The sequence below is a fragment of the Manis javanica genome, chromosome 4 (genome assembly GCF_040802235.1).
Source record: "Manis javanica isolate MJ-LG chromosome 4, MJ_LKY, whole genome shotgun sequence".
NCBI classification, from domain to species: domain Eukaryota; kingdom Metazoa; phylum Chordata; class Mammalia; order Pholidota; family Manidae; genus Manis; species Manis javanica.
In genome coordinates this window covers 162,043,685-162,059,795 of record NC_133159.1, presented here as the reverse complement: position 1 = coordinate 162,059,795, position 16,111 = coordinate 162,043,685, and the positions used below count along the sequence as shown (strand labels likewise).

Genomic DNA, 16,111 nt, shown 5'->3' with positions numbered 1-16,111 from the left:
TTCTGTTCAGGGCTTTTATATCCAGTGGCTAGATATATCCAGGCCTTGTAGCTAGTGGCTGGCCCATAATAGGTATTCAATAAATATGTATTAAATAAATATTTAATAAATATTAAATCCACGAATGAAAGAACTGTTAATTTTTAATATGAGAAAATTAATTGGATAACTTATGCCTTTTCATCCAAAATGGGTGCCATGAGGTATATACTACCATTTAACATAATTTTATAAACATTAAATTATTCATTGGGAATATGTAGAAACTTATGCCAATGAAAACAACGGTACTCATTATCAGGTATGCCTATGAGCATAGATCAATTTATTTTCAAGAGTGGCTTAAAATAAACTTCAAGTATAACATAATTATTCAAATTCACTAATAAATTCAAGTTAAGACAATTGCATCAATTAGATAAGATCGGTCTAAAAAATTGATGAGTCCTAGTAGTGGCATGGAAAGTGGTCAATGTTGGTAAGAATATAAATTGATACTGCCATTTTGGAGCATAATTCAGCAGCTTTAACAATTTAATTTGCATGTATCTTCTACCCACCGAATCCGCTTCTAGAATTCTATCCTAAAGAAATAGTAACATAATTATATGGTGTATCATGTGTAGATGTTTATTGAAAATTTGTCATAAAGCAAAAAGTAGAAAAACTATGGCATCAGAAAGCAGAAGCTTCCAATAAAAATTTCTTTAAAAATCTGTATTTGTCCATTATATTTTTAGGTAAAGCAAGCATATTATATGCCTATAATATATATTGTTATTCAATTTTAAAACTGTATGTTTTTGTGTAATAGTTGTATCACGATAAGCGTGGGGAAGGTTGGGAAACATATGCACCAAATGTTGGCCCCTGGAGAAGGGGCAGCGGAGGCAAAGGGGGCACGTCTGACTTCCTTCTACATAGTAAAAGAGAGAGAGTGTGTGAGTGTATGTGTGTGTGTTGTACATTTGATCTTTTAAACTGAAAAAAATTGTAGTAACATTTATTGATCATGAGGCAGGTATTCTGACAGCTTTCCCCGTATGAACTCATTTCACCCTCACGTTAATTTTATGAAACAGCTGTGTTATGGTCTCCATTTGAGAAGTAATGAAATGGAAGCACAGAGAGTTTAAGTAATTAACCCAAGGACTCACTGCTTGTCAGTAGCAGAGCCAGGATTTCGAAAGCAGGCAGCCTAGCCCTAGAGTCTTGTGTTCCTAACCCCTGCACTATACTGGGTACACTGCATGTAGTAGAATTGAATGTATACTCTGAAGAAAGTCAAAGGATGACTTAGAAATCCTGTTCAGATACAAAATTAGGAAACATAAATGACGGAAAGAGAGTAGAAAGGACATTAAGTCTCTTGGGACAGATGTGATATGTCTTAAGCTTATTGCTAAAAGTAGTATAAATAGTAAATGAACAGATAAGGCAATTGTGCTACTAAATTGCCCATTTTCTACAGTTCCAGTAATAAAACTCTAATATTCACTGTGCAGTCATTACTGAATCAGAGAATTACATCTATATCCTGGTTATTCTGTTTCTTAGGATTTTTTTTCTCCTGGCATTGTACATCATCAAATTATGCCTTTGTCTTTTTTTATGGATTAGGAATTAAATAAAAGGCAGGCTCAAAAGGACTTAGAGCATGCAATGTTACTGCGACAGCATAAATCCACGCAAGAACTGGAGTTCCGCCACCTCAACACAGTGCAGAAGATGCGCTGTGAGTTGATGAGACTGCAGCATCAAGCCGAGCTCACTGACCAGCTGGAGCGTAATAAGCGGAGAGAGCGAGAACTAAGGCGGAAGCACGTCATGCAGGCTCGACAGCAGCCTAAGAGTCTGAAGGTACCTTTAGCCTAAGCTTCTTGGCAAAGGAGAACACATAAAAGGCACATGTAAACAGTAAAAGTCTAAGCCAGATGTCTGTCATAAAGAAATTGAATAAGCTTTTTTCTTTTCATTTTAAGCATATTTGGTTAGTATTGGTGTAGAGGGTCTATAGCTGCAGACTTCAGCTTGTGTATTTCTCAGCAGAGTACCAAAAAAATGGCCAGAACTTTTTAACTGTAGAAAGTGTCATAAATAAGATTCAAAATTCTCATTTTAAGTGTACCCAAATGTCCAGTGTTGATACTGCAATCTACATATCAACATCCTAACCTGCTGCCTTCTCTCTGTTGTTCCAAGTTTTATAGTTTTGGAATCTTATTTCCTCTGAATGTGATTTGTATCCAAAAGAGGCGGTAAGTTCTTAATTAGTACAGAAACCAGTGAATGAAAAACGCCTTTTTACCCCCTCTCCCTTCATTGTCAATACTCATCTTTAGAGGAATAGTGGAATTATCACACTGTTACTCCCATTCTTTCTGTGTTTGGTAACATAGGTAAGACCGGGGCATGTGTAGTTGGAGTGTATTTTTTTAATTAGTACATCAGAGTGAAGGAGGTATTACATGCTCTCTTGTAGACAAATAAGGAAAGACAAGTGTTGGTGATATATCATATCAAAGGACTTTAAATTTTGTATTTGCTTTGATAGAGAAATTTATTTATATGATACAAAATTTAAAAGATGCCAAAGTGTATGTATTATAAACTTAAAGGTTTCCCTCTCCTTGTTCTTTAGGCCACCTGGTCCAGCCCCCTCTACCAAAATCAACCAGAGTTAACAATTCCAAGGAATTTTCTAATTTTATAACTTGTAATAAATACGTGAAGTATAATCACATGAATCTTAATAAACAAAAAACCAAAATGACCCACTATATATGTTGTCACCCACAGTAGTACCTCAGTTAATCTGTACATGTCTCCGCATTGTAAACTTGTGTTTACATCCAATGAAGCCCGGTTTCACGGTATCTCCTTTACCCTCTTTTTCGATCTCTGACAATTTAACTATAAAACTATCAGGTAACACTTACCTGAATAACTCTCCTGAAGTCAAGTGAAATTCACTCACAGAAGTAATCTGTGTCCAAACCAGAAGCTAAACCTTACCTAGTGGTGTCTCTGATTCCTATTCAACTCCATTCATACAAGTTGTCCTGAACAAAACACAGAAGCAAAGCTAATATTTATCCTTTCTTGTGAGTCTAAGTAAAATTTTATACTTTGCTGTATCTTCAAAACAGCTAATGAACATCGTTTACAGAGTGGCTCGTACGTTGACTACCCTCATAACCATCATTAGTTAATGCTTATCACAATCAGAATTCATAATGATTTTCCAGATTTATTTTGTCTTTGTAGTGGTTACATAGTAGAGGTTCTCACCAAAAGATATTTAAAGCATGTCTATAAAATGAATTACAGTTTTAAAGTGAGCAGCACCCAGAAGTAAACCGAACTGAAAGCTTGTTTAGTTTTCTTTGGTCAGACCATGAATCTGATAGGACTTCATTTCTCTGGGGCTTGGAATAGGTTAGTTGTTTGCTGTTTAACCCTTCCTTTTGGTTCCCTGTTGTGGCCCCCTTCTCCGTTTGAAAGCTTGGAGACACTAGTCTGATTTTCAGATACTGTTAAAAAATCAAGGGGAAAAATAATGTCTCACAGTCATAGGCAGACTTCAGATAGAAAACGTCCTTCTCATGATACATAAGCTCAAGATTTTCCGTAAAAGAAATTGTTCTGTTACTTCAGTGGGAAAGAAAATCACCATGTTCCTCTTAGTTGTATATATCTATCTACTTGCCCAATTTGAACAAAATAGACTCTTTTTTTTAAATTAAGGTATCATTGATAAACAATCTTAAGAAGGTTTCACATGAGCAACATTGTGGTTTCAACATTCACTCATACTATGAAGTCCCCCCCAACCCACTGCAGTCACTGTCCATCAGCGTAGTAAGACACTATAGAGTTAGTACTGTCTTCTCCGCGCTGTGCTGCGTGCCCCATGACCCCACTACATTGTGAGTGCTAATAATAGTGCCCCTTAATCCCCTTCTCCCTCCCTCCCCACCCACACTCCCCAATCCCTTCCTTTTTGGTAACCCTAGTCCCTTCTTGGAGAAAACAGACTATTTTAACATCATGTCATTTCATTTATGTAAGTAATAGTTGCAACTTTTTAAGATAAATTTGTATTTACTATGTAGTAGTTCAACTTCAATAGTTGCAACTATTCCAACTTTCTCTAAGACTTTAAGGGGGATAGGAGGACTTCAGTTTGCACACTTAGGTGAGCTGACAGTATTTGTAGACATTGGGGCACCATTTCTGAGGAATGACTTGGGTAAACACCTATTGTTTATCTGCCATTTCTTCATCTGCCATTAGGTGACGTTTTGTCAGTATTAAGTGATTAAGAAACAACTGGAACATGTTTATCCTGCTTTCACTTGGGGGAAACATTGAGGAATATAGTTTATTCTTGGTATAAGTATTAATCTTGTTGAAAAAATTTTCCAGGGCATTCCTTTTTGTCATTAGCTAGTGATATGGAGTGTCTATAGTTTTCTTGGCAATATATTTGAATACTTAAAAGTTTTTTAAAGAATGGAGGTGGTTACACAAAGTCAGAAGAGAATTCTAAATTTCACTGTTCCATTTCTGGCTAACTTGGAGGAATTTTATTAATCAAGGGCAGGATTTAAGGGCAGTGCTAAGCGTAACTAAACCAAGAGTTTGTCTTTCTAGCTAGACATTTCTTGACCCTTCACAGAATAAAGGTACATGACTATGACTTAGTACCTCAATTGGTGTAAAATGCAGAAAAGGATATATATTTGATTTTGTAGTATGGGAGCAAAGAGTGGGAACTAGTTCCTTGACAAGAGTGTTTGGTCATACACGCATTTGCACACTTAGTCAACCATTCAATATCTGGCAGTATATATATTGAGGTAAATAATTTCAACTGTAGGTTCTGCCTTTGTGTAGGAAATGAGTGTTGTTACTTGTAGGCTTGATGGCTATACCTTATGAAATATAGCACATCTTACTACATTTTATTGAAACTTGAGTTCATAGAATTATTAACCTGTGATTTAAAGCCAGAGTTATTCTGTTTCTGAACTCAAATTATTTTATCTCAAAAATGTTTATGTAGTTCATGTCTGTTACCATTTCCACAAGAAGGGTTGTCCCTTCTCTTGCCTCATAACTTTTCTTTGACCTTTGAAAGATTAGTTAGCTGACTTCCAGGTTTTTGCTTGTGGTGCTAAAGAGTAAAGCCTAAGGAGAAGCAGACCCAAAACTTAGCCATCTTAACTGAGCAGTATGACCACATTAATGAAATGCTCTCCACTCGAGCTGTAAGTTTATTTTACTTAGGCAAAACAAATTTAGTGCCCCTTTCCTTCCACCACCCAAATAAAATCCCAACAATTGAAATATTAAGTTGGAGATGAAAATGCTGCTGCACCTTGGGAAATAGTGAAGGTGGTCCATATTCTTCTTGTTCTCAGCATTGCTTGGAAATATGCAGGATGCATATGTAATTCTCTTTGATACACTTGGTCATGAGGTTCCACATAGGCTCTCTGCTGGTGCCTTGCAGAGGTTTAGTACGTATACCAACAGTGCATCAAGATTGGAGAAGCAGCTTTGTTAAGCAGGGTTCAAAAAGTAGCGCTTTACCGGGAATCCAGATGGTCACATTTGAGTGCAGGCACAAAATAATTGCTATGTCAGTTTACAGACTTTTTCTTAATGGGCCAGATAGTAAATATTTTAGGAGGAAAAACTGAGGTTATTATGTGGGTATTTACATAGCCATTTAAAATGTGACCAATTCAGAATGTAAAAAACCATTCCTAATTAGTGGACTATTGAAAAACAAAAACAAAAAATCAGGTAGCTGTTCAGCTTTGGCCCATAAGCTGTGGCATGCTTGTCCCTGTTCTGTAGTTATTTCCATTGGAGAGAAGACATTCCCAGTCTTACATCAATCAGATTCCGTTTTCCTTTAAAAAATAATGATTATTTAGGCATCATCCAAATAGCTTATGACAGCTTTATTCTTATAATGCCGTCATTGGTTGCTGTGTTTTCCTTTTCCAGAGATGTTTACCCCAAGATGTAAAAGAGAACGGTTGTGCCCTATAGAAGAGTAGTCTGCCTTAACTTACACGTCCTCCTTTCCATAGGTCATGAGAAGGTAGCTCACAGGAGGATGTATGTTTTCTTTCTCTTTCAGCCGCATTTGGATGAAGCGCAGGAGGCAGAGTGCCAGGCTTTGAAAACGCAGCTGCAGCAGGAACTGGAGCTGTTGACTGAACTTCAGAGCAAGATCAAAATGCAGGCTGAGGCACAACACGCTCAAGAGCTTCGGGAGCTGAAACGGAGGGTCTCCCTCCGCAAGGCACTCTTGAAACAACAGGTATGCGTAATAGAAAAAAGTAATTGTGCCAGGATTTGCTTTCATCAAAATCATTTCATAAATATATTTTCTTGATGACAGAGGTGGCATTAGATTGTTTTCACAATACCATATTTCCTTAATTCTAGTTTTGGTAGTGTTTTCTTTTTCTTTAAAATTACTGATTCAGTAATGAACCTTACAATTAATGAGTGTGATGTATTAAAGGAATATATATACTTAAGTAGCAATTACTAGAGGAATGATGTGGAGTTATGTGAAGACAGTTGAATTGTAAAAGGATAGCTCTGGCTCCGTCTTCCTCCCTTCTTTTGTGTACCTAGTTGTACCTAAAGAAATTGGAGAGAAACTTGGATAGTGAAGGAAAAAACTTTAGTAATTGCTTGAGAGAGACAAGGAAAAGGGATCAGGAATATACTTTATTCATTCATCCCTGGTCTGAAACTGTACAGATTGATGCATTACTAGAAAAGAGAAGGTAAGACCAGTTTTACACAGATGAAGTGTCAGGCTGAAAATATTTCTAGATGTAGCTTTATTTATTTTACTTATTCTTTGTCATATATATTAGAACTAGAATCCCTAAATTCACTTGTGTCCTTTAAGGTACTGAGGCTGTATGTGTGTGTGTGTGTTGAAGAAAGAACAAAGGGTATAAGCTTTTGAGAAAGAAAGAGAGGAAAGGCATTTGTTTTGAGAAGTAGTAGAATACCACTTGTATCCAGGATTGAATGCTCTGTTCCAGAATTCCTGAGCCATAAGTTCCCAGCAGCTGGCATGTCTTAGGTCCATTGTAAGTTAACACATGCCTAATGGTTTTGTCTGTTAAAAATTGTCATCGCTTCTGGACCATTAATTGGCGCATAGATTTTCCTCTACTTTCTACAGTTCTTGTGATTAAAAATAGAATACCTCATTTCTATTAAAAATAAATGTTCTTAAAAACTCCACCAAAATAAGGTGTTGCTATTTCTCTGGCACAGCTGTCTTCATTACTGGCTCCTTTAAGAGGTACTTGCCTCTAAAAATTATCTCAATTGTGTTTCTCATTCAAGGTGGGAAGACAGAAACACATACAAATTTTTAGAAAAATGTAGTTGTCCCATGTACAGAATTCATAAATCTGCCTGATTTCAACTTGCATATTTAAAATTGAATCTAAAGTTCCATCTCTTATGCTTCAAAATTATCACTAAAAGAGAAACCTATAGTATTTCAGTAACAGTGTCATGAGAGAAGTATTGGTACTGTTTTATTTCTATTTTTAGCTCCACCTAGTGGCTCCGAGTTAAAGAGTGCTAATTAGTATCTTAGGTGTAGTCATTTCAATATATGAACTAAGGCCTTTATGTTCTACGAAACCAGGTAAAATGTTGGCATAGGGCTGATACCATTGCCAGAAGTGCAGTGGCACTCTCATACATTGTTAATGCATTTTGGAAAGCAATTTGGAAGTATATCAATGATCTTTGAAAATGTTAAGCAAAGAATTTAGAGAATTTAGAGAAAAGAAATCCTGAATACAGGAAAAGCAATATGCATAAATATGTTAATTATGGCATAGTTTATAATGGTTTTAGACACCTAACCATGTAAAATAATTAAGTGCTTATGACCAAGCCACTTAATAAAATCTTACTCAACCATTTAAATAATGGCTATAAAAATAGTATTAATGTGGAAAAATGCTTATGAGGTGTTGAATAAAATAAAGACAAATCACACTTAAAGTGAGTTGAACTAATACTTATAATGGCTCTTTTAATATGGTAGATTGGTTGTGGTGGTTTGTATTTGATAATAGACATGCATAAGATTTAGTATTAAAAATAATAAAAGAAACAGTGGAATAAATCTACAGTGCTTTGAGTTGCTGCTTGATTTTTAGGGCTCATGTTTATATTTCAAGTGAAGTGCATGACTATAAAGTAGTTTGGGGTCAGTCAGTTGGCAACTACCAAGGCAGTGATATACCCATGGTATGATTTGAAAACATTGTAACATCTGTATTTTCTGTACTTTGTGCCTACTGGTTGTACAGATAAGAAACAGTCATCTGAAAATAGAGGTGGAACCAGAGAGAATGTTAGTTGTTTCTAGATGTGTAATAATTCTGTTTGAAGATTGCTTTCAGCCTCCAAATGAAACAAGAATTGTCCTCCAGGTCCTCCAGGTGTTTCCATGCTAAATTGTGTGTTTTTAAAAGGGTACTTTAAAAAAGATACATAAGAGGGGACTTGATAATATGGGTAAATGTTGTAACCAAAATGTTGCTCATGTGAAACCTTCATAAGATTGTATATCAATGATAACTTAGTATAAAAAAAGATACATAAAAATTAAGCACATTTGTTGAGCTAGATTTCTGTGTAGAGAACAATGACTATTGGCGTAAGTCCTCAAATATCTTAAAACCTAATTTAATACTTCTTTACAAATACTCTTTATTTCCTATTTTTTAAAAACTTTGTATCATGGAAATTTTCAAACAAAAAGTATTAGTGAAATTATTAAGAACTAGTACAATGAAGTCCCCAAATACTCATTACGCAACTTCAACAGCTATCAGTATCTTGCTTATATTTCATCTGTTTCCCAACTCCACATGCAGCTTTTTAGGGGAGCAGGATAGGGGGCAGAGTATCTGAAATATTTTAAAGCAAATCCCAGCATAGAATCATTTCACTGCAAACACAGATAAGGAAATAAGGACTCTTTTACTTCAACATAGTCATAATTCCATTGTGTTAACTAACAAAATTATAATAAATGTTTAAGATTACCTAATACTCAGTCCATACTTAGATTTCCCTTTGTATCTAAAAAAAGGTTTTCTTGGTTTATTTAGATTGGGGCCCAAACATGGTGTAGACGTTGCATTTGATTGTCTTTTAAGCCTTTTAGTCTCCTGTGCCCTTTTTTTTTATTACTGTGGACTGGGTCATTTGCTTTGTAGGAATTCTCACATTTGAATTTGGCTGATTCCATCCTCATGGTGTCATTTAATGCATTCCTCTTTACTTTGCATTTCCTGTAAACTGGTCATTAGATCTAGGGGCATGATTATATTTACATTAATTTTTTTCCTTTTAAAAATTTTTGCGAGGAATGTTCATAAGGGTTACTGTGTTACACTTCCTTTTGCATCACATCAAAAGCTATATAATGTCTAGTTGTCCCACTTTGAAGTCATATTTGATGAGTGGGCTCAGATATTCTCATTCATCAACAATTTCTCCATCAACTTCTTCCCATTGTCATTGACTATTGTGTATTTTTTCACACTAAAACTATTTCTAGTCAGCTATATATATTTGTAAACCTTTGAGTTGTCCAAAACTGATTCTGACGGCTACCCAACCACTGATTTCTAAGTACATAGAGTCTCCTAACTTTCTAATGGAAACTTTATGGTTTCTGTTTGTTTTTCACTTAATGCTCTGATCTTTCTGGAATATGGTATCAGATGAGATTCCATTTTTATTTTCTTCCAGATGGTTAGCCACTTGTGCCTGTGTTGTTTTTCCCATTAAATTAATTAGTGCTTTTGTCCTGCATTAAAAACTTACAAACTTCATTCTGTTTCTATTTTACTAATTACTGGTTCCTACACCAATACCATATTTATTACATTAGAGTGACCTTACGGTGTATCTAATAAGGCTACATTCTCCTTACACATTTTCTTTTTCAATCTTTTTACCTAATGGTTTTGGTAGCCATTCATGATAATTGCCTTGATTTATTATTTCAATAGAGATTATTACCTTTGCTTTTAAGAACTTAATTTTACACATTTTAGCAATATAAGTTATATATGATTCCTACAGTACATCTCTTTGATTTTTAAATGTACATCCTTTAAAATAGCCAGAGTGGACATTTTTATGATTCACTTTAAACCAGAATAATTATTGCTTCTGTAGTTTATATATTTTTTAAAATAAATGAGCTTTCTTTTTGCTTCCCCCCACCAACCCACAACAGATGGAAGAAGAGATATTGACATTTCAGAATGAGTGCAGTGAAAGAATACGAAGCCTGCTAGAGCGTCGAGCAAAAGAGATGAAAGCTTTCAAATCTGAAAGCGAGGGACTAGGTTTTGGAAACGACCTCTCTAACCTTGCCCCTGAGGCATTCAGCCAAACCCCCCCCGGAGCTCCTCTCAGGGTGCATCCCATAGGTGGCCTACCACAAGCCTGGGGCCATCCAATACAAGGTGGGTCCCCAGCGATGCAGGTCACCCTTCTGAGCCAATGCATGGGGTACCCCGAGGTAGCAGTATGTGAGTTCGCAATAGCCTTCGGGTTCTGAGGCAGACAGCTGCCGGGGGATGAACGGAACAGGGCATGAACAGAAGCACCAGTGTCACTTGACAAATATCCAATGGGTCACACATGTCTTACACGTGACCTAATAATTGAGAATGGTGAGGAGGAGCCAAGATGGTGGTGTGAGTAGGACAGCAGAAGTCTCCTCCCAAAAACATATATATTTTTGAAAATACAACAAATACAACCATTCCTAAAACAGAGACCAGAAGATACAGTACAATAGCCAGGCTACATCTACATCTGCGAGAACCCAGTGCCTCACGAAGGGGATAAGATACAAGCCATGGCCTAGCAGGACCAGAGGGAGCCCAGGACTGCTAAATACCCAGCCCTAGCCATCCGCACCAGAGCATGGACACACAGTGCGTGGTGTGCTGGATACTAGGGAAACTGAACAGTAAAACCTGCGAGCGGATCCCCACGGCCGGCGCACCTGCGACAAAAGAAAAGCGTGTGCTTTTTGAAGGTCTTAAAGGGACAGGGGCCTCACAGCTGGATGGAGGCATCCCGGCATACAGCCCAGCAGCTGGGAATCCCCAGGAACTCCAGGTGCCCCAACCCCCTGGGCGACAACATAGCTTGGCGGCCCCCCACAGTGATAAACAGCCTCCCGCCCACTCCCCCTCTGGCGCGGCCCCACCACAGCAGAGCAGCAGCCTAAAAGTGGCCACGCCCACAGCAACCGCACGGAGCTTACTCCACAGTAGCGGGGCAAGAATCAGAGACCCCATCTGCACGCAGCTGCCCAGTAAAAGCCATATAGGGTCACCGTTCTCCCAGGAAAGGAAGGCCAGGAGCAAGTGGAAAGGGACTTTGATCTCCCAGCTGACACACATGCCAAGTGCCTACGACTACCTCTATCACCATGAAAAGGCAGAAGAATTTGATACAGACCAGACTAAGCCAGACATCCATCCTCCCCTGAAAGGGAATCTGAGGAGATAGATTTAACCAATCTTCCTGAAAAAGAATTCAAAATAAAGGTCATAACCATGCTGATGGACTTGCAGAGAAATATGCAAGAGCTAAGGAGGGAGAACACAGAAATAAAACAATCTCCGGAAGGACTTAAAAGCGGAATGGACGAGATGCAAGAGGCCATTAATGGAATAGAAATCAATGAACAGGAACGCAGAGAAGCTGACACAGAGAGAGATAAAAGGATCTCCAGGAGTGAAAGAATATTGAGAGAACTATGTGACCAATCAAAATGGAACAATATCCACATTATAGGGGTACCAGAAGAGGAGAGAGAAAAAGGGATAAAAAGTGTCTTTGAAGAAATAATTGCTGAAAACTTCCCCAAACTGGGGGAGGAAATAGCCTCTCAGACCATGGAAGCACACAGAACTCCCAACACAAGGGACCCAAGGAGGACAAGACCAAGACACATAATAATTAAAATGGCAGAGATGAAGGACAAGGACAGAGTACTAAAGGCAGCCAGAGAGAGAAAAAAAGTCACCTACAAAAGAAAACCCTTCAGGTTATCATCAGACTTCTCAACAGAAACCTTACAGGCCAGAAGAGAATGGCATGATATATTTAATGCAATGAAAGAGAAGGGCCTTGAATGAAGGATACTATATCCAGCACGATTATCATTTAAATATGAAGGAGGGATTAAACAATTCCCAGAAAAGCAAAAATTGAGGGAAAGGCTAAACAGATGTCACCAGAGAAAATAAAATCACAGCAAAGAAAGCGGACCAATCAATTACTAACTAAAGGCAAAAACCAAAATCAACTACCCACAAAAGCAGTCAAAGGAAACACAAAAGAGCACACACACATACACACACACACACATACACACACACACACACACACACACACAGAAAAAAACCACCTAACATACAAAGAATGGAGGAGGAGGAATAAGAAGGGAGAGAAATGAAGAATCATCAGACTGTGTTTATGATAGCTTAATAAGTGAGTGAAGTTAGACAGTAAGATAGTAAAGAAGCTAACCTTGAACCTTTGGTAACCAAAACCTAAATCCTGCAATGGCAATAAGTACATATCTTTCAATAATCACTGTAAGTGTAAATGGACTGAATGCACCAATCAAAAGACACAGAGTAATAGAATGGATAAAAAAGCAAGACCCATCTATATGCTGCTTACAAGAGACTCACCTCAAACCCAAAGACATGCACAGACTAAAAGTCAAGGGATGGAGAAAGATATTTCATGCAAACAAGAAGGTGTTGCAGTACTAGTATCAGACAAAATAGACTTCAAAACAAAGAAAGTCACAAGAGATAAAGAAGGACATTATATAATGATAAAGGGCTCAGTCCAACAAGAGAATATCACCATTATAAACATCTATGCACCCAACACAGGAGCACCAACATATGTGAAACAAATACTAACAGAATTAAAGGAGGAAATAGAATGCAGTGCATTCATTTTAGGAGACTTCAACACACCACTCACTCAAAAGGACAGATCCACCAGACAGAAAACAAGTAAGGACACAGAGGCACTGAACAACACACTAGAACAGATGGACCTAATAGACATCTATGGAACTCTATACCCAAAAGCAACAGGATACACATTCTTCTCAAGTGCACATGGAGCACTCTCCAAAATAGACCACATACTAGGCCACAAAAAGAGCCTCAGTAAATTCAAAAAGATTGAAATTCTACCAACCAACTTCTCAGACCACAAAGGCATAAAACTAGGAATAAATTGCACAAAGAAAGCAAAAAGGGTCACAAACACATGGAGGCTTAACAACATGCTCCTAAATAATCAATGGATCAACGACCAAATCAAAATAATTGAGAATGGCCATTCTGCTGGAACAGTCCAGCAAAGGAAACTCCCTGTAGACATCATCACAAGCAGCCTCCTCGCTTGGGTGCTACCATGTGGAAGCTGAGTACAGATGGTATATTTTATTCATTTTTGTAAAGCGTTCTGTTTTGTGTTTACTAATTGGGATGTCATAGTATTTAGCTGTCAGGTTTTGTGCTTTGTTTTGTTTTTAACTTTTGGGGAAATTTTATGTAAAGGGGAATTGGTGTGTATGTGTGTTTATTAAATATGCACACACACACACACATACAGTGCACGTGGTAAAAAGAAACTGGTTAGATAGGGGGTATTTTCTGAAAACTGCAAAAACAATTCAGCAACGTGGCTTGACTCATCACTTTTGGACAAGTCTATCCTAAGAAATTTGTGAAAAGATCTAAAGCCTTTCTCTCTATACACCAGGTTCTTATGAGCCGCTCACAGCAGCCAGCATATGCTAAAACAAGTTATTATGGAAACACACCTGTATCCCCTCACCAATGTATTTTGGTTATTAAATAAATGTATTTTGTCTGACTTTTGTTTATTAAATTGGCCTCATTTGGAGTAGGAAAAAAGTGGAAATCCATGAACACTAAAGGGTTGCATTGACTCTTTCAGAGAGTAGAAGACAACCTAATTCTTTTTCTGAATGCTGCAAGCTTGTCAGGGATTTTTTTTTTTTTTTTTTTTTGGTCCATTCAATTGTGCCTTCTTTGTGGTATGGTGAGATGGAGGTGCTTCAGGAGATCCCAAGTTTTGTGGAAATTACATTGTCAAACTTGTAAGCCTCCAAAGGGGAAGACAAAAAGGGTGAGAGGGGCCCCTGAAAGTTCATATGACGGGTATGTTCAGTAGCAGAGTGAGGAGATGAAGCCTATGTATATCCTGACGTTTTGTTGCTTATGCTGTGATACGTCATCCTAGCTGAGCTAAGCTCTGTTAACTTCCAAGACCCCAAACAGTACTTTTACTTTGTTTATACAAAAACAAAGACATGTAGCCAATACAAATCAAAGGCCAGAGGTATTTGAATGATGCCGTATTTACAGACCACCATCTCCTGGAATTCTCATCACACTACTTAGACATAAATCGATTACCCCCTTTTGGTTTATGGGGTTTCCTGTTTACAAGTAGAATAGCCCGTTATTTAAGTGCTTAGTTGCCGAGTGAGCCAGGAGTCACTGAGCCTGTGACTTTACCAGGGCTGACTAACCCTCAGCACCACTGTAGGTTTTGCTGCATGTGCAGGTCCTCTTCCTTTTTTTTTTTTTTTTTTTTTCTGTTGTTGATTGCTGTTTTTGTTGCTGCAATACTTTACAAACTTGTAGTTTCTTGAGACTTAGTGATTGCTTGGCATCATGTTAACATCACACGACAGAAAATACCACTTGCAGAAGTCTAAAGCCTCGGTGCTAACGTACTACTGAAAAGGAACCAGCAAGTTTGGCAAATAAAAAAAAAAACACTACAGTGAGTTATGGTGGTCAGGAAATCTCTTGACGAAAGCTAACTTCTTTTTTCCAGAGAGGGGTGTGTTTTGTTTTATTTTGTTTTCTTTTGTAATGAAGGATCCACCTGATGCTGACAATCAGATGTGACTTGGGGTCCCACCGCCAGTGTGGAGACTGAGCTGCAGGTGGGTGGGGAGCCATGAATATGACTTGAAGGGAAAAAATGTCCTTCCCCGTGAGCGCTCCAAGTTCCTTTAGGTTGCTGTCCTGCCCTCTCCCCAGTTGTCTTGAAGAACCAGGAGCCCTGCTGCTGACAGACTCCTGCTTTTCACAGAGGGCTCCAAGGTAGCATTCTCCACGGCCTCTCAGTGATGCTCTCCGCCTAGACCAGACCAATCACCATTGAAATCTTGGTTTTCTCAACCAATTTAAGTCTTCTCCAGGTACGTCAGCCCAGTCTGCCTGAATCCACCCCTTTAGGACTTTCTAGCATTCATTTAATGGGAACTGGGAGAAAAATTAATATTTCAGTGTAAATATTTTTAAAACCAAGATCGCAGTAGAATTCACACACAGTCATAGGCAGTGTTTCATGTAGCGCTCTGGTCCGTCGTCCTCCTGGCCACGGTTGAGATCACCAGTTTTTAGGTGGACATAACATGTACTTGATTCTACTGAAAGGGACTTAATTATTTCAATAGCTCTTCTGCATTCAAATATTGTACAGTATCTCAGACAAATTGAGATATCTACGTGTTTAGAGGAAAGTGATAGGACCAACCTTTAGAATTTATAAAATGTCCAAAAATATAATGGAATTTGATACCTTTTAAAAAATTCTTACTAGATCTGGCTCCTTTACTGAAGCAGATCAGTTTTGCATATAAAACTCTAAAATCGAAATGGACTTAAATTAGTCAAACTGAATTACTGAGTTCATGCAGACTACATGTACTTGTAAAATCGTGATTGAACACTGACTCCAAATGTCTGTCCAGTAGGGCTTCGTTTTTGCCACAGGACCCGAGCCAGTTTTACATCACTATACCTGAATTATTCCATTAAGTTAATTTGAATTAAAATATATATGGTTTGAAAAAAATAAAATAAATAAAATATATATAGTTTGCAAAAAGATTCAAATTAATTCAGATTAATCATTCAGATTG

At 37.7% G+C, this 16,111-nt stretch overlaps 1 protein-coding gene across 1 annotated transcript in view; it reads left to right on the top strand.

Moving 5' to 3' along the window:
- The window catches only part of LOC140848626 (serine/threonine-protein kinase TAO1-like), a 44,398-nt gene extending 30,376 nt beyond the window's left edge, over positions 1-14,022 (top strand). The window contains exons 10-12 of the mRNA XM_073232894.1: positions 1,621-1,860; positions 6,158-6,340; positions 10,328-14,022. Of these exons, the coding sequence (XP_073088995.1) occupies positions 1,621-1,860; positions 6,158-6,340; positions 10,328-10,654 (750 nt within the window). The 3' untranslated portion in view covers positions 10,655-14,022. The remainder of the gene's footprint in view (positions 1-1,620; positions 1,861-6,157; positions 6,341-10,327) is intronic.
- The last annotated feature ends 2,089 nt before the right edge of the window (positions 14,023-16,111 follow it).